Source organism: Leucopleurus acutus (assembly GCF_964270905.1).
Source record: "Leucopleurus acutus genome assembly, chromosome: 2".
Taxonomy (NCBI): domain Eukaryota; kingdom Metazoa; phylum Chordata; class Mammalia; order Artiodactyla; family Delphinidae; genus Leucopleurus; species Leucopleurus acutus.
This window is the reverse complement of record NC_139143.1, coordinates 155,459,392-155,479,029: the sequence shown is the minus strand read 5'-3', so window position 1 is coordinate 155,479,029 and position 19,638 is coordinate 155,459,392. Positions and strand designations below refer to the sequence as shown.

Genomic DNA, 19,638 nt, shown 5'->3' with positions numbered 1-19,638 from the left:
GATTAGATTCATACTAACCTCTGGTCACAACATTTTTCACCTGAACAATAACCTAGTTTATTTGTGTTTCTGTTAAAGCCACTTCATTTAAAATATATTGACGTCAATAACATTGAACTCACAGCCAACAAATGGCCAACGTTTGCCTGAATGAAGTTTATCTAACACATGTATTTTCTTCATAAGGCATATCACAGCCTTCTTGCACTTCGGAACACTAGAGAGCACTTCAGCACTACGCTGGAGGGAGTCTTTAATAGCAAAGTCACCAACAAAAAGCACAAAAATGCAAAAAACATGACAGACACTAAATAGGCCGCAAAAAGAACACTTGTTTACATTGTGAGAGCTGAGCGTCCCCTTGTTCAACCTCAGCATGGTAGACAACTCAAATTTTTTGCAGCTCTGCGCATGTCCATGAATGACCACAAAAGTGCTGTGAGTATTGGTTTGGAGTTTTAAATCATTTTTAGTGAGTGGGTAAATTCACAGATATGGAATCCATGAATAATGAGGATCAACTGTACAAGGAAACTGAGGCTCAGTTAGGCTCACACAATTAGAGGCAGGCAGGGATTCAAATCTGGGATGGCCGAGGCCCAAAGCCCAGACGTTTAACTCCTGCTATTCTGCAAGCATTCATTCATTCAGAAATGTGCACTTAACCTTCTGTGCCTCTCTTTCCCCATATTTAAAAAGCAGACGAAAAGAGAGTCTTATCTCATAAGATTGTTGTGAAAGGAGAAAAAAGACTTACTATATAAGTTATGCATTTAAAACATGATATGTACAAATGTTAGTGTTAACAGCCTTCCTCTCTCTCCTGTCTTTTCAACTGCCTCCTCCCATTATAAAAACAAAACAAATTTTAAAATCTTCCATCCCACACCCCCTCTGGCTGTGACTCTCCTTATGCTGAACTTTTCACTCTGTGGTCATTCCCTTATGTCCCAGAATGGGAAGAAAAATCTCATTTTAAATCTCACTTCAAAACCCCATAACTATTCTGTTATACAGACCAGGAAACAGAGGCTTAAATCCAAGTCTAAGAAATGCCCCTTGGGTCACACAGCTAATAAGCAACAGAACCAGGATTCAAGCACTTGGTCTGAGTGACTTAAAAGCCAGAACTTTCCCAGCACCTCGACCTCCAGGACCAGCAGCCCCGGAAGGATTGACGATGATGGGGATTACCGAGCTGTAGAACTTGGTGGGGAGGGGTCGGGGGAGGAATGGGGGCAGTGCTTTTGTGGGACCATGGTGCCCCCTGCTGGCAGGAATGGAAGGGGTGTATGCAGAGTGCTGAGAGGACTGAGGAGAGAGAAAGGGTGGGGAGGGAGAAGAGTGAGGAGGAAAGACTCAGGGAGGAGAAAGATGGGTTGAAGGTTTTTGGTTTTTTTAAACATCTTTATTGGAGTGTAATTGCTTTACAATGGTGTGGGGTTGAAGTTTTGTGGAGAGAAAAAGACTAGAAGATTAGGAGTCGTTTGCCACTCAGAGGAGGGGGCAGAAAACTCCAAGCCTTGGCCGTTGCCTTGAAAGCATGTGTGGGCATGCCTGCGTGAGTGTGTGTGTGTGTGTGTGTGTGTGTGAGAGAGAGAGAGAGAGAGAGAGAGAGAGAGAGAGAGAGAGTGTTTCAGTACGTACTTCAGATGTCGCTCTGTTGATTGTTGCTGGGAGTCAGTCCACACAGTTCAGAGTGTGTGTGTGCGTGTGTGAGTGTGCATTCGAGAGCACGAGGAGGTGTTTGTGTGTGTGTGTCTGAATATACAGCTTGGGCAGATGTGCGTGCCTCGAGCATGCAGGGTGTGTCCGACAGTATCAGCAGATGCAGGGTAGGAGGCGCCTGCGCGCTGCCGTGGTGGAGGGCACACAGCTCTGGGAGGCCACTTGCCCACCCCCAGACCTCTCTCTCCTTCAGGTCAGGAGGGGCGTTGCCCATGGCTGGCGTTGCCAGGAGGAGCCCCGAGGCGGCTGGGGCTGTGAGGACGGAGCGCCAGGCAGCAGGGGGGCAGCAGGCGCTGGAGGAGGCAGACGGGCTGCGTGTGGGGTAGGCGGGCGGGCAGAAGGAGGCCTTTAAAGCACCTGGCCCGCCCACAGGTGAGCAGTGCTGTGTGAGAGCCAGCTCCGTCTCCCCGCCTGCCCACTCAGTGGCAGTTCCCCGGAGCTGCAGTTCCCTCTGGAGCCTCAGCAGATCCCTCTTTCAGAACTCACTACCAAGAACCCTGAACAGGTGATGGCATAGGATAGAGACTATCCCGTGAAGTGAAATCAATCTGGAAACAGGTTTGGGGAGCTGGAAGGGCCATGGGGAGGGTCTTGGAAGAGTCTAGGATTGGTTTCGGGGGGAGTGGAAAGCCCAGGATACACAGGTGCCAGCGAAGGGCATGGAGTGACCCTGTAGCGTGGGAGTCAGGCTTGGGGTGCCAGTAGAGGAACCTGGGATGTTAGGATTTCAGAGTTCCAGGTGTTGGTAGAAGGCCTGGGCAGTACAGAGGGATAGGAGCGTCAGGATGGCAATTGGGAAAAGTCCTGAGGTGTCAGAGTCCAGATGCAGGAAAAGCTTGGTGGTTATAGGAGTCCAGGATGCTGGAGTCTGGTGTGTCAGCCCAGGTTGGGGGTGGGGGCAGGGAGCAAGGTCCTAACACACACATCTGCCTCCCAGGAGCCACCATGCAGTGCTTCAACTTCATTAAGACCATGATGATCCTCTTCAATATGCTCATCTTTGTAAGTGTGGGGGTTATGGGCTCTTTGGGGTTCCCTATAGGAGTAGGTCTTAACCTGAGCAGAGCCCGAACTGGGGAAGAGGAGACTGCTATGCCCAGATTCTTCCTGCAAGTTGAGGAGGTGCAGAAGTCTCCCCAAATGCTGAGTCCTGGTCCCAGTAGCAGCCTGGCTGCCACACAGTTGGGGTGGAGAAGGTTAGGGGCATCCTCTCCCTTCCAGGAAGCTTCAGCTCAGGCAGGCTTACAGCAGGGCAGAGTAGGCTAACAGGCTGGGGCCCCAGTGAGGGGAAGGGGTTTGCCCAAGGTCACCTCGTGTGGAAGGAAATTCAGTGGCCTCTGTATGACGGGGAACCAAAAGCACAGAAGGCCCAGAGACATCGGAGCAGAGTGTCAGCTGCAAGCAGCCCTTATTCATTCAACAAACACATTGCCTAAGACCCTGTGCTGAGTGCTGGGGTGACAGGTAAGCAAGCCCTTTCTCTGCCCTTGGGGATCTCAGGTCCAGCCGGTCAGATAGGCAGACAGTTTTGACATAGTATACATGGTCTTAGCACAGGGGTCCATAGGAGGGGCTTGAACCCTGCCTGGTCAGAGAAGACTTCTAGGAGGAAATAGCTGAGGCTATGAATTTGCACTGAGTGAGGGGGTTGGTAAAGCATGCAGAAAGGCCCAAAGGCAATGAAATCAGATATTGTTCAGAAAACCAGGAACAGATTATATAGGGCATGTTTGAGGAAGCTGAGCAATGAGGCATGAACCCTAGAGATGGGCAGAAATGGACAGAATGGACAAAGGACAAAGCCCTTGGATGGTGGCTAAGGGATGGAAGAAGGGGCAAGGGAGACATCATCTTGGAGATGATGACCACGTCTCTGGCAAGAACAACCTGGGGGATATCTCACAGGCAGCTGTGTACCCAGTGGGGTTGCAGCTCAGGATATTTGAAAGTCATGTGCCCATAGGTGATTGTTGAAGCCATGGGAGGGGTGAGAGCACTCAGGGAGAGTGAACTCCAGGAAACTCAGCTTACAAGGGATAAACAGGGAAATGGCCACCAGGAAGCAAACGAAGAAAGAGCAGCAGAAAGCAAACCAGGAGAGCGAGCAAGGTATCGGGGAGGTCAAAGAGGACCCACCCATGACTAAGCACATGTCACCAGAGACCTTGGAGCCACATGAGAGTGGGTTAGGGTGAGTGAAAGGGGAGGAAATGGAGACATGAAGTATAGATGAATTTGGAGGAATTGGGCTGGGGGGGAGTAAACTCTGACTCCGATGTGGTCTGTGCCTTGGGCTTCCTCTGGTTTCAGGGAACTAGACTTTATCCATGTATCTGAAGAAGGCAACAGGACTGCAGGGATTTGGAGAGCAGGGGCTCTGGCCCGAGGGGGTTAAAGGCAAATCTGGTTTGGTTTCTGCTTCTGTTGCCCTTGCCTCGCCAGACTGGGCAGGGCAGGCCTCAGACTCCTTGAAATTTGACCCTGTAGGCTAAAAGCCCAGCTTTCTGTCCTTGGGCAAACATGCCTGGGATCCACCCACCATCTGCCACCTCACTCCTGGTTCTAGCCTCAGTTTCCATAGCCGGGAAGTAGGGACTGGACACTTACCTAGGCAGTGTCAGGCTGATTTATCCACTGAAGCTCTGGATCAGCAAGGCTTTGCTCTAAGCTGTGGGAAATGGGCAGTGCCCTCCTCCCCAGTCTAGGCTTCAGGATTCCCTCTGAGCTGGGGGTTGAGCCAGAGATCCCCTAAGAGCTCTGGCTGTACCTCCTCTCTGGTGCCTCAGTTTCCACTTGGGTGGCAAGGACAAGTCTAGGCTGGTTCTGGAGGGGAGCCAAATGGGGCCTTGGGGTGGGTATCCCTTCTCACCACCGCCCTCTCCAATGTTGGGAGCAGGTGTAAACCTCAGCCATGCCTCTGTTGCTATGGTGACTGTGGAGACTGCTCAAGGCTCCCACCCCTCTGTTTCCACCTATCAGAGGACAGTCGTTCCAGACACCTGGAGAGGGGGATGGAGAGGGGGGCGGGGGGGGAGGGGGAAGCTGCTGGGGGGGATGTTCACCTACTTTTTTCACCCCTAGCTATGTGGCATGACCCTGGCAACAGAGAGGGAAAGCCTTGCCCCTCCCCCCACCCTTCAGCTATTTCTGGAATCCCTGATCCCATTTATATCTGCCTAGGTGTGCAGCCTGGTGCTGGCTATGGATGTTCCAGCTCCCATCTTTCTGGCTCTAAAGGATGTTTTTCCTCCCTACAGGATGAGTTTTTAGACTCCATAGTCAATAAAGGGGGAAGTTTCTCGTCTCCCATCTCCCTCACTCAGTTGCGTGGTAGGGAGCTGCTTGACGGCACTGTTTCAAGGCCTGCCTCTCTGTCTCCAGCTGTGTGGTGTGGCCCTGTTGGCAGTGGGCATCTGGGTGTCCGTCGACGGAACATCCTTCATGAAGATCTTCGGGCCACTATCATCCAGTGCCATGCAGTTTGTCAACGTGGGCTACTTCCTCATCGCAGCTGGCGCTGTGCTCCTCACTCTTGGTTTCCTGGGCTGCTATGGTGCTCAGACTGAGAACAAGTGTGCCCTCATGATGGTGTGTCAAACCCAGCTCCACAGGCCCGTAACCGAGACCCAGGGTCCCTCACCCTTGACACCAGGCCCTGGGGATCCCCAAGCCCCGCTCTGGACTCCAGGGGCCTCAGCCAGTGGGGCCCCTGACTTGTTTTCATGTGGGGGTGGGTTAGGGCAAGGAATGCATGAGGGACTGTCTCTCCCTAAAACTCAAGATCCCTGTTCTCCACTCAGTTCTTCTTCATCCTCCTCGTCATCTTCATTGCTGAGGTTGCAGCTGCTGTGGTTGCCTTGGTGTACACCACAATGGTGAGGAGCGGGGATGGGGCAAGGGGGGAACAACTGGGCAAAGCACTGCGAATGGCCACCCTCCCTACCAGGCCCTAAACACTGACTTTCCCCACCCAGGCTGAGAACTTCCTGACGTTGATGGTAGTGCCCACCATCAAGAAAGAGTACGGTTCCCAAAAAGACTTCACCCAAGTGTGGAACTCCACCATGGAAGGGGTAAGGTGGGCTGGGGGAGACTTGGGGGTGAGGAGAAATAAGCAGGCCCCACTGACCATCTCTTCTCCTCCTCTTCAGCTCAAGTGCTGTGGCTTCACCAACTACACAGATTTTGATGACTCTCCCTATGTAAAAGAGAACAACGTCTTTCCCCCATACTGTTGCTTGGACCGTGACAATGGCACATTTGTGGAACCCTGCACTAGTGTCGAGGCCCAGAACCAGAAAGTAGAGGTATAGGTTGGCCTGGGAGGTTGGGCTGCTTTAATGGCCCCGGAGAGCTGAATGTGAGTGGGGGCAGCTGCTGACTATAGATGCTCTCTCCCCTCCAAGGGTTGCTTCAATCAGCTTCTGTATGACATCAGAACCAATGCAGTTACCGTGGGTGGTGTGGCAGCTGGAATTGGGGGCTTAGAGGTAAGGAGGGGAGGAGGTTGGGGCAGGATATCCCCATGGGCTCAGGGCTGCTTGATCCATGTCTGAGGCCTTTCTGGAAGAGACAGACTTCTAACAAAACTTCATGTCGAATGTCTGGGGGCCAGGGGACTAAAGCTTAAGGACCCTGATCATGTTTCTTCCTCTCTGCCTGTTCCTTTCTCATCAGCTGGCTGCCATGATTGTGTCCATGTATCTGTACTGCAATCTGAAATAAGTCGGCTTCTGCCTCCGCCACTGCTGCTGCCATACAGGAACTGGGAAGAGGCACCCCAGCACTGCCAAGAGGCAGTGATCAGCGTGGAGACAGGATCTAACAGTGCCACTTGGGCTGGAGTGGGCCTGGGGCCAAATAGGCAGCACCCCCTTGAACCTGTGCCAGACTTGTCCTTCCATTGGTGATGTTGGGGTCCACCTATTTCAGAGCCTCTAAGGTAGCCAATCCTCTTGCCCATTCCTCCAGTCTGTTTCTTAAACCCTTGATACCCTCTCAGGCCAGGGGGTGGGGTGCTCTTGGTGATCCCAGTACTCCACAGGGGGGATTAAAGACACTGCACCGATAACACGAGCATATGCAAAATCAGCAGTCACCAGGCAGATGTGTAGAAAGCACTTCAGAACTCAAAAGCCCATTAAAATGTTTCCATTTGGACTCTTTTCGTGTATCCTTCAGGAGAGGGACCCATCATGCCTCAACAGGCCTCAGATTCCTGTGGAGCTATTGACTCAGAAGGCTCCTAGAAATGTAGCAGAATGGAAGTAGCATGGAGGTGGGTGGCTATTTCTCACCTTCATTCGGATGCCAGGCCTGGGAGGGAGCCTAGCAAGGATGGCCAAGAGGACACTGAGGGGGGAAGCAGGGGCTGGGCCAGTCTGCAGTCCTATAATGTGGGAGGACTTTGGCCTGAAACTGCCCTCTCCTGGGTAGGAGCACTGGGCTGGAAAGCTATGAAAATAAAAAGCTTGTGCCCAAGTGGGGGCAGGGAGAGCCGAAATATTGCCAGGGCGATGGAAGAGGGTCATTCCTTAGGCTCTGGGAAGCCCTCCGGAAGCCCCCATCAGGGGACCCAAGCTGCCTACCCTTCTCATGCAGGCACAGCCCCCGACCTGTCCCTGCTTCGGGGATTTCAGAAAGAATTTCATTTACTCTCGGTCTTGGTTGCCCAGGGCTCTAGAGATTTGATCTCTTATCGAGTCTTAACCACCCCCATGTTCCAGAAACTGGGCCTAGAAAGGCCAAGTGACTTGTTCCAGGCCCACAACCTCCCATGAAGAGCTGAGCCTGGATGTGGGTCCAGGACATCTGACTCCAGAGCCGGGTGGGATCCTGGCTGACATGGGAACATGATTTACTTTTAGGCCAGAATGTCCCAGACATAGATCTGATTGCTGCTGCAGGAGACATAGCACTAGGATGGGAGGCTGTGGCCAGAGGATATGGTGTCTACTACCAGGCGAAGCCCAGCCTGGCAAACCAGTCCTCCTTGCTTGCCTCTGAGCCCTGGATTCCTCTTCCCAGGTTTTACTAGGGCAACCCAGATCCATCACCCCTTGTGAATCCAAAAAGGAACTGCGACCTAGCCAGTGCAGTGCAGTGCCTGAGAGCTGGTCTGTGAGGCCCAGATCAGCAGCCTGCTGGGAGGATGGGCAGGTAGAGCACTTAGCCCCCTCCCACCTTTACCACCTTTCTATGCCTCTCACACTACCCCACCCCCAGGCACCTGTATAGAGGCTACAAGGGATTTGTCTGCCCTGGGTGGGCCTCCTCCACCTCATTATGAGCTAATTGTTCCTCAACCTGGCTGTTGCGGCACCTCAAGCGCTATCTCTACCTCCAGCAAACACTGAAGCCACACACCACCCGTGCCATCGCCGAGCGGGGCTCCAGGCACCGCTTGGAGAGGCAAGGGCAGAGAGCTGGTGACAGGGCAGAGCTCCAGCCAGCTCCTGCCTCCCTGGCCAAGGCTCTATATAAGGAGCTCATGAGGCTCACTTTGCAAGGGCTCTGCAGGCAGACCCCTTCTCCAAGTGTCCTACACTTACTCTCTTGAACCTAAGTCCTTCACAGATTCCTTAAATGTCATGCCCTCTGCCTTGGGCTACCTCAACCACTTCCTCTGGACAATCTCATCCATTTTCTGGTGCTAGCGTGACCAACTTAGATCTTCCTGACTTTTTTGGATCACTGGTTGGGTGATCTGATGAAAATGATGGCTTTTCTCCAGAAAAATGCCCAGATATGGAGTCTGCATACAAAGTACCCTAAGGACCATAGACATCCTTGTTCCTATGTCTCCACCGGCAGCCCAGTCCTCACTTCCTGAATGATGCCCATTCAGCTCTGTCTCATCCACTTCCTTCCCACCTCCACTATACTCACCTGCTCTCTATCACCGCCCCCCACCCATCCCCAGGTATCCCTTTTTGCTCTCTCTTGCTCCATTTTTGGGGACAGGTGCCCTGGCCCAGACACGAGCTAGGCAGAAAACAGCCTGATGGTTAATTAAACAGTGGGAATGGGGTATAGGGTGGCCGCTCTGAGCTCAGCCCCAAGTACGGTGGGGCAAAGGTCAGGCTCTGTTGTTCTAGGGTAAAAACATTGGAGTTTGAGACTTGGGCATCCCCTGCTGGCCAAATGGCCCCAAATGGAAGATAAACCTGTGGAGGACAGTAAAGAAAACCCATCATCCATCATGACCATCCTCTCTCCTACCCATCTCTCTCTCTTTCTCTGTCTCTGTGTGTGTCTGTCTCTCTCTCTCACACACACACACACACACACACACACACACACACACACACACACACACACACACACACACACACACAGTCACAAGACAATCCCCAGAGCTTTTCTCCTTTTTTAATCAATGACCACCTCATCCAGCTTTGGAAATCTGGACAAAGAGGAGGCTGAAAGAGGCCTGGTTCAGTGTCTGAGGGTCTCTGAGTGAGTCTGCATCAGCAGGCGGGCCCCTGCTGGGCCTGTCCATGGGTTGGGCACAGCAGTTTCCTGAGTAAGAGCCTGTCCCACCCTCAGGGCAGCACCCCAGTCCAAAAAAAAAATCAAGGCCCTACAGGCTTCCGCCGGTTTCCAAGGCCCTCAGGACAGTCAATAAATAGGTTAGATTCTGAGCCAGGCCTGGGAGGAGGGAGTATACAAAGGGCAGGATCAGCTGCCCAGGGATCCCAAAGATTCCCAGGTACTATCCTGCCCTTTCCCGACAAGGAAGTAAATAAATAGACCTCCAACTCAGGAACAGGGATGTTGGAGCAGGGGAACCCTCCCCTGGGAGTTAGTAATTAAGTCTCATGTTAAAAACAAACCAGCCCCAGCCCCTGAGAGTGTCTACAAAATCCTACAGGATTGGGTGAAGGGCTAGCCTGCCTGGGGGTACACAGTACCCAGCCCTGCAGGGTCCTGGAGGAGGTCTCATGTCTGTTCTGCAGCTCCTGGGGCTCCCTCCTCCTTTGGGGGTGGCTCCAAGAAAATTGGGGTGATTGATGGTGGCTTCTTCATTCTGGGAAGATAACAGGAAAACGAATAGGAAGGAGGTCATTAGCTACGTCCCCTAACCCCACTAGGCTTCCATTTCCAAGGACAGAATAGAGTCACTCACGAGTAGGGGGAGGCTGGGACCCCCACCACCAGAAAGTGGTTCCTCTTCCGAAACAATCTCCACAGGCCCCGGTGGTTGCCACGTACATCCAGGTCCCAGATATGGAGGCACTGGTGGGGGTGGGGTGGGGCAAAGGCAAGAGTCGGAGAGCTGTGGGGAGGGCCCTTGGCCAACCCCCTCTCCTCAGCAGCCTCCTCAGTTTGCAAGAGGTAGCATCTTCAAGAATATGGACTTGTAAAGGGGCTTAGAAGAGAGGCTCTGAGAGTATGAAGAGAAGGTTCTGAGGTGGAAGATTCCAGAAAGGCTCCTTGTATCTTGGGGAGGGGTATTCCTGGGGTAGGTGTGGTATTGAGGCACCTTGGCAAGCTGGGTCCAGGTGGTGAAGTCATCATCCTTCTCCATTCGGATAAAGGCCACATAGGTGTGGCCCTCCGTGTCTGGCAGGAAAGAGTCTTCACAAGGGTTCTTGCTGTGGTCCAGAACCTCAGCTTCACTGCAGCAGGGAGTGGGGGAGAAAGGCCAAGACAGGGCCTACCTCATGAGAGTGTCACACAGGCCCTGTGCTTTTATTGCTCTACTGCTGCCATCTTGGAATTCTTAACATTTGTTGTTTTTTGGCATTTTTTGGCCGCGGCACATGAGATCTTAGTTCCCCAACCAGGGATCAAACCCGTGCCCCCTGCATTGGGAGTGTGGAGTCTTAACCACTGGACTGCCAGGGAAGTCCCACTTAATAATGTTTGAACAAGGGAGCCTGGTTTTCATTTTGCAGTGGGCCCCACAAATTATGGGACCAAGACTCCCAGCATTGACTTCTCCTTACCCCCTGCCTCATATACCCCACTGCCCTAGGCCATACCTGAGCAGCCTGTGAACTTCCACTTCATACGCTTCTTTCTTCAGACTAAAGGAGAGGAAGAAATGGCTCAGGAGAGGGAGTAGCCCCTCAAGGGATGACATGGAGATTAGGGGGCAGCAGGGCTGGGGTAAACACACAGACCACAGGGCTAGTAGGGCCTGTCAGGCACTGGTTATCAAGGCCCCTAAATATCCTCCCCTGGGCCGTCCCCAGCCCCCACCTGTCCACGTTCCTCAGCTGGACACCTGGAACCGTGTTGAACTTGTGCTTCTTGAAGTAGGCCTCCTGGAAAGGACGTGAAGGTGAAAATCAGGGCATTACACTGTCTGGCCCACACCTGCCCGCTGACCCACCACATATCCACGAGGCCCACAAATGAAGTCCTAGATCTATAAAGGTCCCTCTGGCTCCACCATTGCCAGAGAGCTCATGCTCATACTGGCATCTCATGCTACTGACCCCTGAGCTAGTCCTTGTCCCCAGTGGCTCTCCCTGGGCCTGCTGTTCTAGGGCCACAGAAGCCAGGAACGGCCCCTGCAAGGACAGGCTGGACTGGGAGGGAGAAAACTGCTATGACTAAGGTACTAAGGGTGAAGGACATGAGGTCACTCCCCGTCCCTCTTGGAAATGAGTGGGGGTCTTGTAGTAATCAGCCTCTGAAGGCCCTTCTGGCTTCTAGGAGGTTCCAAGCTGGAAACTCTCCATTCTTTACACTGGGTTGTCTCAAGGCCTCCCTGGCTATAACTGGGGAGTGGCCCTTTGGACACAGCGATGACGGGGTGGGGACCTGGGGCCCTCTCTGTTCACTTCAGGCTGAGGCTTAGGCCTCAGCACTTGCAAGGACAGGAGAGGGCAGAGTTTGCTGGGCTGGACGAGTGCGTGGCAGCCGAAATATGCTCCCCACACCCACAGTCTAGTGCTAAAAATAGTAATGATAAAAATAATACCAGCTAATCCTTATATAATGTTTACAGTCCAAAGCATATTATACATATTAACTCATTTAAACCTCATAACCTCACAACCCTATGAGGTAGGAGTATTTTTATCCTCATTTCACAAATAAAGAAACTGAGGCAAAAGAAGGGAAGTAATTTCCCTAAGGCTACATGGCTAGTGAGTGGCAGAGCTGGGGTCGCTCGAGTCCATGTTCTTGCCCCTTTTACCACACTGTGCCCTATGCCCCAACACCCCTGCCTCCCACTCACATGGAAATAGCCATTCATGTTGAGGCCAACGATGCCAAAGTGGTAGGATCGGGAAATGTCAGGGATGATGCACTCTCGGCCTCGGCGTTGCTCCGGCATCCGCATCCACATATCCCAGTCCCAGAGCTGGGGGCGTGGAAGACTCAGAGTTACGAGGTTCCAAGCTGGTAGGGGACTTCAGCCCACTCACCCTACCCTGCCAGGGTACCTTTTCCGGTGTGGGCCACTTGGGCTCAAGCTCCTCCTTGTACAAGGACTTCCTGAGCACCCATCCCAGCCCAGGCATGGTCTCCACGCGGTACAGCAGTGCTGGGTCCTCAGCTGTGTGTTCGTACCCCTGGGGACAGGGGGCCGTGATGGGAGGTATTAGCTCGGGGCCTCTACCAACTCCGCAGCTGACCCCTGGCCACTCAGCCTACCTGGTCATTCCAGGCAGAGATACAGTACAGGCTGTCGTCCTCCTCCAGCAGGTGGATGGATTGGCTCAGGAAACTGAGAGGCAGGGTCCAGGGGTTCAGGGAGGGGCAAGGACAAACCCAGTCACACAGTGATGCTGGAAGAACTGGAGATGGGACTCCAGAGTCATGCCTCCTTCTCCCAGAGCCCCACTGTCTCCATTCATCCTTTCTACTCTCTACTCCAGCCCCAACCCCCACCAGCCCACCTTTGCTCAGGCTTTTTCCCCACTTTGGAGCTTGCTTCCTCTGGAAAGCTTTCCAAGACCCCTCATTGCCCTCCTCCCTGGAGACCCACTCATGCACAGAGGCCCTACGCACCTTGGAGCTGCATGGAGGGACACTTCCCTCACCTGAAAAAATCCACAGCGATGTCCAGGTCCTCCTCCAGAACCACAGCAAACTTGGCTTCCTGTAGGGGGTGGGGGACAACATGACCCCAAGGGGGACTTTCTCATCCCGTCTCTTCCACCTCCATCCCACTTCTCAGGCAGCACTACCCCCATTTTCCACATCAGGAGGATGAGACCCAGAGAGAGGAAGAGCTTGCTATATAACAAGACCAGACTCATGCCCATGTTTCCCCTCTCTAGGTCCAAGAGTTTTGTCTTTACTACTCACCGGAAACAGGTTGAAAGTGGCAGTGAGGCTGGCCTTGTAGTGCTGGGTGGGGAGTAGGAATAGGGCACATGAGCTTTGGGGTGGACAGTGGGGCCAGGTGTCCACCCCTTCCATCCTTGCCTAGGCGGTACCTGAGACACACGGGCGTTCTTGATGCTGATGGGAGTGTGCTGGATGCCCCTCAGACCAAACAGCGCCACCACATCCATCGGCTCCTAAGGGACATGGCCGCTGGTCATCATGTGAGCCACCCGCCCCCTGCCCACCCCTGCAGGCTCTGACACGCCAAGCTCTGCACATTTCGTGGCCCTTGCCCAGGCTGTCTCCCTTGCCAGTCCTCTGTGATCACTGCTACTCAGCAGCAGCAACCCTGCGCTCTGCTCCGCCCAAAGCCCCCAAGCTCCACTCACCTCATAGTAGCCGTCGATGAAAACTGTTATCATCTGGGGAGACACCCCCTGGGCTGAGAGTAGAGAGCGCAGCATCCTGGGGAGCCCAGGGTTGGATTAGGCCTCTTTGTCCCCCCAAATCAGGACTCCCCTGTGCTTACAGATGGGCCCAGATTCTCCATGTTCACCCCCAAAGGTGAATGCACCTAGAATCTGTTTCCATTCCGCCCACCTCAAGAGTTCCCCCTGCAGGTACATGAGCCTCGGGTTCCCACCACTGAGCACCCTCCAGTTCAGTGCTGGATACAGCCCCCTCCCAGGCTTACCGGTACAGGTAATTGGGCCGGTTCCCCGCAATGACAGCCACAGGCACATTGAAGACCTTGTTGTCTGGGAGCTGAGGGAGAAATAGTGTCCAGCTCTTGCCTCACTCTCTCTTCAAACTGGGATCCCCACCCGGGGAAGAGTCTTGAGGGAGAGGGAGACGCAAGGGAAAAGGCAGAGGGTCTTCCCTGTCCTGGCCCCTCCACACACTCAGCCCAACTCCAACTCTAGGCCTTTGCTCACATGGCCTGCTCCTTCCCCACAACCAAGATGCCCCGTCTTTCAGAGCTCAGCATAAATCCTCAGCTCCTGGTTCCCTCCCAGGCTGGGGTAGGGAAAGCCCAACCTGGACCTTTCCTGGGGCCCCTTGCCAAGCTGGGAAGGAGTCCGGGTCTCGCTGCCCAAGGCCCCACTCACTGGGTCAGGGCTGAACTCGATGGGTGTGGGGTCCTTGCAGCTGCACACACTCCCATAGCCCTCGACCTTGCTGCAGAAGCGGTGGCGGCGACGGTTCAGCTCTGTGTCTGCCCAGTGGCACTCTGCTTCTGAGGGAGGGATGAGGTCAACAGGATGAGGGCATGAGGCCAGTGTGGTTTGGAGAACACCAGGCACCCAGTCAAGAATAGAGCCCCGTGAAGAGAACCCAAATGCCTATCCCCAGCCCAGGCACTGCCCTGGAGCCCAGCGCCCGCTAACCCCACCTTCAGCTGAGCTCAGCGGCACATCCGTCTTCAGTAGGACTGGATCCCCCCAGGAGGAGAGGGCAGGTGACTTAGAATGTTTCTCCCCGAGGACAGGACCTGGCAGGGGGCAGAAATGAGGGGCAATGGGGGCCCAGGCTGCAGTTCTGGAGCTTCTTCCCATCTCCCAGCCCACTTTCATCCAGCCTACCACCACCGACTCCTATTTGCCCCCAGCCCACCCCATCTCCTGGAGTTCTGCTCCTCTCAGCCCCTTCATACTACAGGGCGGATGGCCTACGGTGCTGGCACCTCCTTTTCGTCCCACGAAGGCCCAGGTGTCCCTCCAGCCCAGGGCAGGGCCGGCCTGGCTGCCTAGGCTCCTCAGCAGAGCCTTGGCTGTGTCCTTGAGGTGGAAGGAGCCCTCATCCTGGGAGACCAGAAAAGGTGGTCAGCCTGACTGGCACAGCTGCAGCAGACCTAGCATCAGGGAACACTAACTACATGTCAAGCACCATGTAAAACCTTTTACTTAAATTAGCTCATTAAACTATCACAACCACCCTTTGTGGTTACTATCATTTCACAGATAATTAAAGGCTTAGACAGATTCTGAGAATCACCCAAGGTCACTAGGCTAATTAGTCCTTAACATGATCCCACACAGTCTGCACCTCTGTCCCCTGCTACCTCCTTGTCCTCTTCTCACCACCCTTCTCCTCCCCTCCCTTATTCTACTCCAGCTCCACTGGCAGCCTGGCTGTTCCACACCAAGCACCTTACCAATTCAGGGCCTTTGCACTTGCCATTCTTTCTATCTAGAATGCTCTTCCTCCAGATATTCACATGGCTCACTCCTCACTTCCTCCAGCTTTCTGTGCACAGGTCATGTCCTTACAGAGGCCTCCCCTTTCTAAAATGCACCCCCATCACCCTGTCTCCCTTGCTTAATTTTCTTCTTCATACAAGTTATCTTTTCCTGACATGGCAGATTTATTTGGCTGCTTTTTGTTGCTCTTGCCCTATTGGTGTAAACTCCATAAGGGTGGGGACTCTGTCTTGCTCTCCATTGACAAGGATAGGATTGGAACCTGGTCACCTTCCTCCAGAGGCTCTTGCCACTATGCCATATTAGGGGCACAGAACCCAGGGCCATGAGCAGGGCTGGAGCTAGGGGTGTTGGGAATGGGGCCAAGGCAGAGTCACTGACCTTGACGGTGCAGATGAGCACTCGGCCAGGTGCCACCATGTTGAGGAACAGCACCATGGCCTCATCCTCATGAGGCGAGTACGTGTCAAACACCCGCTTTGCCATCACATGGCCCTGGCAGGAGACACACCTCTCATGAGTTAGTGTCACCAGCAAGGAGGGCTCAGCTTTGGCCCTCTAGGTCCCCTACCCCTAGAACCTCACCGTGGCCTGGTTGAGGACGATGACATGGATGCCCCGGCCCTGCTCCCGGGCCTCATCCTCCAGCACCTACAGGGTAGCAGAGACAAGGTCAAACTCTTCACTCTGGCATTTGAGGTCTCTCTGTCTTATGGGCACTTAAAAAAAACAGCTGCATGAAACAAAACCTCCCCTCCTTCCTCTGCTTCTGTTCACACAGTTCTCTTCCAACCCAGCCTGAAGGCCATCTCTTCCAGGAAGCCTCCATAGCACCCCCATCAAAAGAGATCCCATCTTTCTACAACAACTCCCGACCCCCCGCCAGCTTTCACGACTCTTAGAGCCCTTGACCAGCTCAGCCTCATGCTGGAGGTATCACCGTCTAACAGATGGAGCCCCTCAAAGTAGGGCCAGGGCTGACTACCTCCAGGTTCCCAGTGTCCGGGACAAGACCGAGGCCAAGGAAGGGACCAGGAAATAAATAAATAAATGGGACCACGAAATAAATAAATCACTGAATTAACTGCCTACTAATACTACTGATCCCTTTTGATAATATCCCACTACATGTAATACAGTTCACATAGCTTACATTTAATCCTGACAAGCAGAAATCATTAGTCCCAGTCTACAGATGAGGAACTGAGGCCTCCGAAGTCACACAGCTAGAAACTGGCAGAGCTGCAGTTCCCACTCGGGCAGTGGACCCAGAGCCAGCAGGCCACACCGTAAGTAGAATGCAGTGACCGTACACTAGACACCAGCCCACTCACCGTAGTGCCGTCCACTGCTACGTACACTTTGCTGCGGCTTGAGTATACCTCCACATCCAGGACCCGTCGGGGACCACTGCCTCTGCGCCGTGGGGACTCCAGTCGGCCCAAGGCCTCATCTGTGGGTGTGTGACAGGTCATGGAGATAGTCCCTCCAGCAGTGTCTCACCCCTTGGGGTCTGCCCATCATTTCAGCCACAGGATCCCAGGGGACGCCCCCTCCACCACCAATCCCATCCTCAGTCTGGTCCTACCATAGTCTTTTTCTGGCTCCGGGTCTTCATTGGCCTCGCTGATTGCTCTCCGCGTGTCCAGGATCAACTTGATGTTGACAATGACGGTCACCAGTAGGAAAAGCACAGCTCCTGTCTGAGGGGAGGGGTGGGGACAACTAAAGAGGGGCACCCCCTAAAGATCACTGCGTGTCTTGCTGAAAGGAGGGCTCTGGCTGAAGTGATGACACAGGGAGAACCTGGGTTTTGCCTCTCTTCCCTCTGTCTGACCAGCTCTACTCCCCCAGACCTGGGTTCAGTTTCACGACCACCTCCTTCAGGGACCCTCCCCTGACCCTTCCCCCTTCATCAGGGCGCTCCCCACCCAGAACTCCTGTATTCTTCCATTTGAGCCTTGATTCCCTTGGTTCCTCCACAATTAGTTCCTAGAGATGGAGCCAGTCCCAGAGAACCACGCTGGGGATCAGAAGACCTGGGTCCTAGCCCTGACTGCCTGACAGGTGTGGGTCCTGGGCAAAGCCTTCCTGATCCAACTTCAGGTTTGTCAGAAGCCTAGGAGGTTGTACTTGGGTTCTGATTCCAGAACTTTGGACCCAACCCACTACCTGCTGGGACATGAGACAAAGAGGTTTCCCACCCTCTTTCCAGGGTGGGGGCAGCCAAGGTAGGTTCCCGTACCCATAGTCTAGGCTGGGGTAAAGCTGGGAGGGAGCCCCTGGGAGGTATGGGACACCTCTATACCTGACAGAATCTCCGCAGGGCCCGCTGGTTGGTCAGTTTATACTTCCAGGTAAGATACCAGCTCCGCTTTTTCCGAGCCCCAAAGGGCTTGATGAGGGGGCTGGGCTTCCAGTCGTCCATGCCGGATTGGGGGGTCACCACTGTCCTGGCCAACCCATGCCTTCAGGAATCTGAGGAGACCAGAGGGTCATGTGGGGTAAAGTTTTCCTCCCAAAGTCTGATGCTTTCTTGGGGAGATGAAGGAGGACCCCCCAGTAACTCATCCTTGCAGCATCCATGCTGTGTGACCTGGGAAAAGTGGCTCAACTTCTCTGGAAAGGAAACCTTCAGAGGGGTCAGATCACCTGGAAACTCCCCTGGGGCTGGGGAAACTGACAGGACTGCCCATTGTCCCAAGGCTGGAGGCCAAATAATCGGCTCTCAAGGCTCATCAGTCCCTAAAAGAACCAAGCCCCAGGCCTTCCTAGTCCTAGGGTGAGCGAAGGGCAGCGACCCCCCCACCCCCCATTCTCCACCCCCTTCCGCCCTCGCCCCCTCCTATCTGGCCCTGCTCTTCTCCTCCCGCGCCTTGGGCCGCCCCAGCACTCGGGGACCCGCCCCGGCCATGCCACCCCTCCCGGACCCCCGCCCAGAGACACTCACGGCTCAGGGGGCCCGGGCCCCGCTCGGGCCCCGCTCGGGCCCGCACTGCTCGGCCCGGCGCTCCGCGGCCTCCGCCTCCTCCATGCCGCTCGCGGCCCCGCCCCGGCCCGGGCGGCCCGCCTCCCCGCTTCCGCCGCCGCCGCCGCCGCCGCCGCCGCGGGGTGAGAGGGCGGCGGGAGGCGCTTAGGGCGGCGGCTGGTGTCTTCCCCCAGCGAGTAGCGGTAGTGCTCGGTGCCTCGGCTGCCTTGCAGCTGGCTGGCCGGGTGGGCGGCTAGGGGAGAGCAGCTTCCCCGCTCCCAACACTGCGTGGTGGCAAACCCGATTGGGGTCGGAGTCCTAGAGCCTTGGAGTAGACCGCAGGGCACGCCAGGGTCAGAGGGGCTACAGGCCTCGGACCCAGATACCCCTCCCTTTGCTTGGGCAAGCCTGCACCCAGGTCTAGAGCGTGCGAGGCCACTGCAGACTACGGGGGAATTAAAAACCTGGTTCTACCACCCACCTAGACCTTGGACAAGTCACTTCACGTCTCAGCCCAGGTTCCCTTCTCTGTGAAATGAGTATGACCTCATATGACACTCCATGGCAGTCACTGTTCTAAGTAAGCATCTTACTATATTAACTAATTTAATTCCACAACAACTCCATGAGGTAGGTACTGTTACTATCCCAATCTTTTAGACAAAGAAAATGAGGCCCAATATCATGAAGTTGGTAAAGCTGGAATTCAAACCCAGGCAGCCTGGCTCCAGATTCCACTCTTAACCCCTCACTATACTGACAATAATAACACTTACAGAGTTTAACACATGTGAAGCACTTAGCTTAACACAGCGGTTCTCAAACTTTAGCTTGCATCAGAATCACTTGGAGGACTTGTTAAAACAGATTGCTGGGCCCCATTCTTAGAGTTTTTGATTCAGGAGTCTGGGGCAGAGCAGAATACTGCATTTCGAAAAAGTTTCTAGGTGACGGTGATGCTTATTTGAAGTGAGTGGGTAGCCATGGCACAGTTTTAGGCAGGGAAGCAACATAATCCAATTTAAGAGAACATTTACTGTTTTGTGGATAACAGATGAAAGGGAGACAGAAGAAACCAGAAGATAGGTTAGATTTTTTTTGAGCTCTCCATATTCCATCTGCTTCCTGAAATGGTGGGATGGTATCCCCAAAATGTTAACAGTGCTTGTCTCGGTAGTTGAGGCAATCAGTGATTTCTCCTAATAAGTATGTGTTAGAATAGAAGAAATCCCAACACATTTTTAAAAGGCATTTTAGAAAGGTGTCCCGCAGGGTTCCTCCCTGACCCTCTTCTCTCCTCAAACTCACTCTCCACAGAAGATCTCATCCACTCTCATGAGCTCTCTGACCATCTAGATTCCTAAACTCATATCTGCAGACTTAGCCTTTCTCCTGAGCTCCAGGCGGACCTGTGTTCAACTACCAGCTGGACATTCTCATAGGTCCCTC

At 54.0% G+C, this 19,638-nt stretch overlaps 2 protein-coding genes across 3 annotated transcripts; one reads left to right on the top strand and one right to left on the bottom strand.

The window, feature by feature from the left end:
* Window positions 1-2,673: 2,673 nt before the first annotated feature.
* Window positions 2,674-6,453, top strand: TSPAN1 (tetraspanin 1; the record flags this gene model as incomplete). Its single annotated transcript, XM_082832823.1, has 7 exons — window positions 2,674-2,730; window positions 5,110-5,316; window positions 5,529-5,603; window positions 5,703-5,801; window positions 5,880-6,035; window positions 6,135-6,218; window positions 6,406-6,453. The coding sequence occupies 7 exons, from the start codon at window positions 2,674-2,676 to the stop codon at window positions 6,451-6,453; spliced, it is 726 nt and encodes a 241-aa protein (XP_082688949.1).
* A 3,119-nt stretch (window positions 6,454-9,572) lies between these two features.
* Window positions 9,573-18,250, bottom strand: POMGNT1 (protein O-linked mannose N-acetylglucosaminyltransferase 1 (beta 1,2-)). 2 transcript variants are annotated; one of them, XM_082832508.1, is made up of 22 exons: window positions 18,172-18,250; window positions 17,530-17,699; window positions 16,810-16,924; window positions 16,556-16,674; window positions 15,807-15,872; window positions 15,603-15,716; window positions 14,675-14,822; window positions 14,414-14,512; window positions 14,130-14,257; window positions 13,715-13,785; window positions 13,410-13,485; window positions 13,131-13,214; window positions 13,000-13,041; window positions 12,732-12,790; window positions 12,343-12,415; window positions 12,132-12,260; window positions 11,924-12,049; window positions 10,936-11,000; window positions 10,716-10,760; window positions 10,214-10,349; window positions 9,857-9,966; window positions 9,573-9,757 (listed from the first exon to the last, which is right to left on the bottom strand). In XM_082832508.1, the coding sequence occupies exons 2-22, from the start codon at window positions 17,647-17,649 to the stop codon at window positions 9,670-9,672; spliced, it is 2,013 nt and encodes a 670-aa protein (XP_082688634.1). In that variant the 5' UTR covers window positions 17,650-17,699; window positions 18,172-18,250; the 3' UTR covers window positions 9,573-9,669. The 2 variants fall into 2 exon arrangements, with proteins under 2 accessions (XP_082688634.1, XP_082688635.1); XM_082832509.1 differs by having other exon boundaries at window positions 14,705-14,822.
* Window positions 18,251-19,638: the final 1,388 nt, after the last annotated feature.

Excerpts from the sequence above, each read along its gene's own strand:
- POMGNT1 (XM_082832508.1), bottom strand. The coding sequence starts at position 17,649 with ATGGACGACTGGAAGCCCAGCCCCCTCATCAAGCCCTTTGGGGCTCGG. Across the intron at positions 15,873-16,555 it reads TAGCAGTGGACGGCACTACG|GTGCTGGAGGATGAGGCCCG; the intron begins GTGAGTGGGCTG and ends GCTACCCTGTAG. Across the intron at positions 12,050-12,131 it reads AGTGGCCCACACCGGAAAAG|CTCTGGGACTGGGATATGTG; the intron begins GTACCCTGGCAG and ends CCACGCCCCCAG.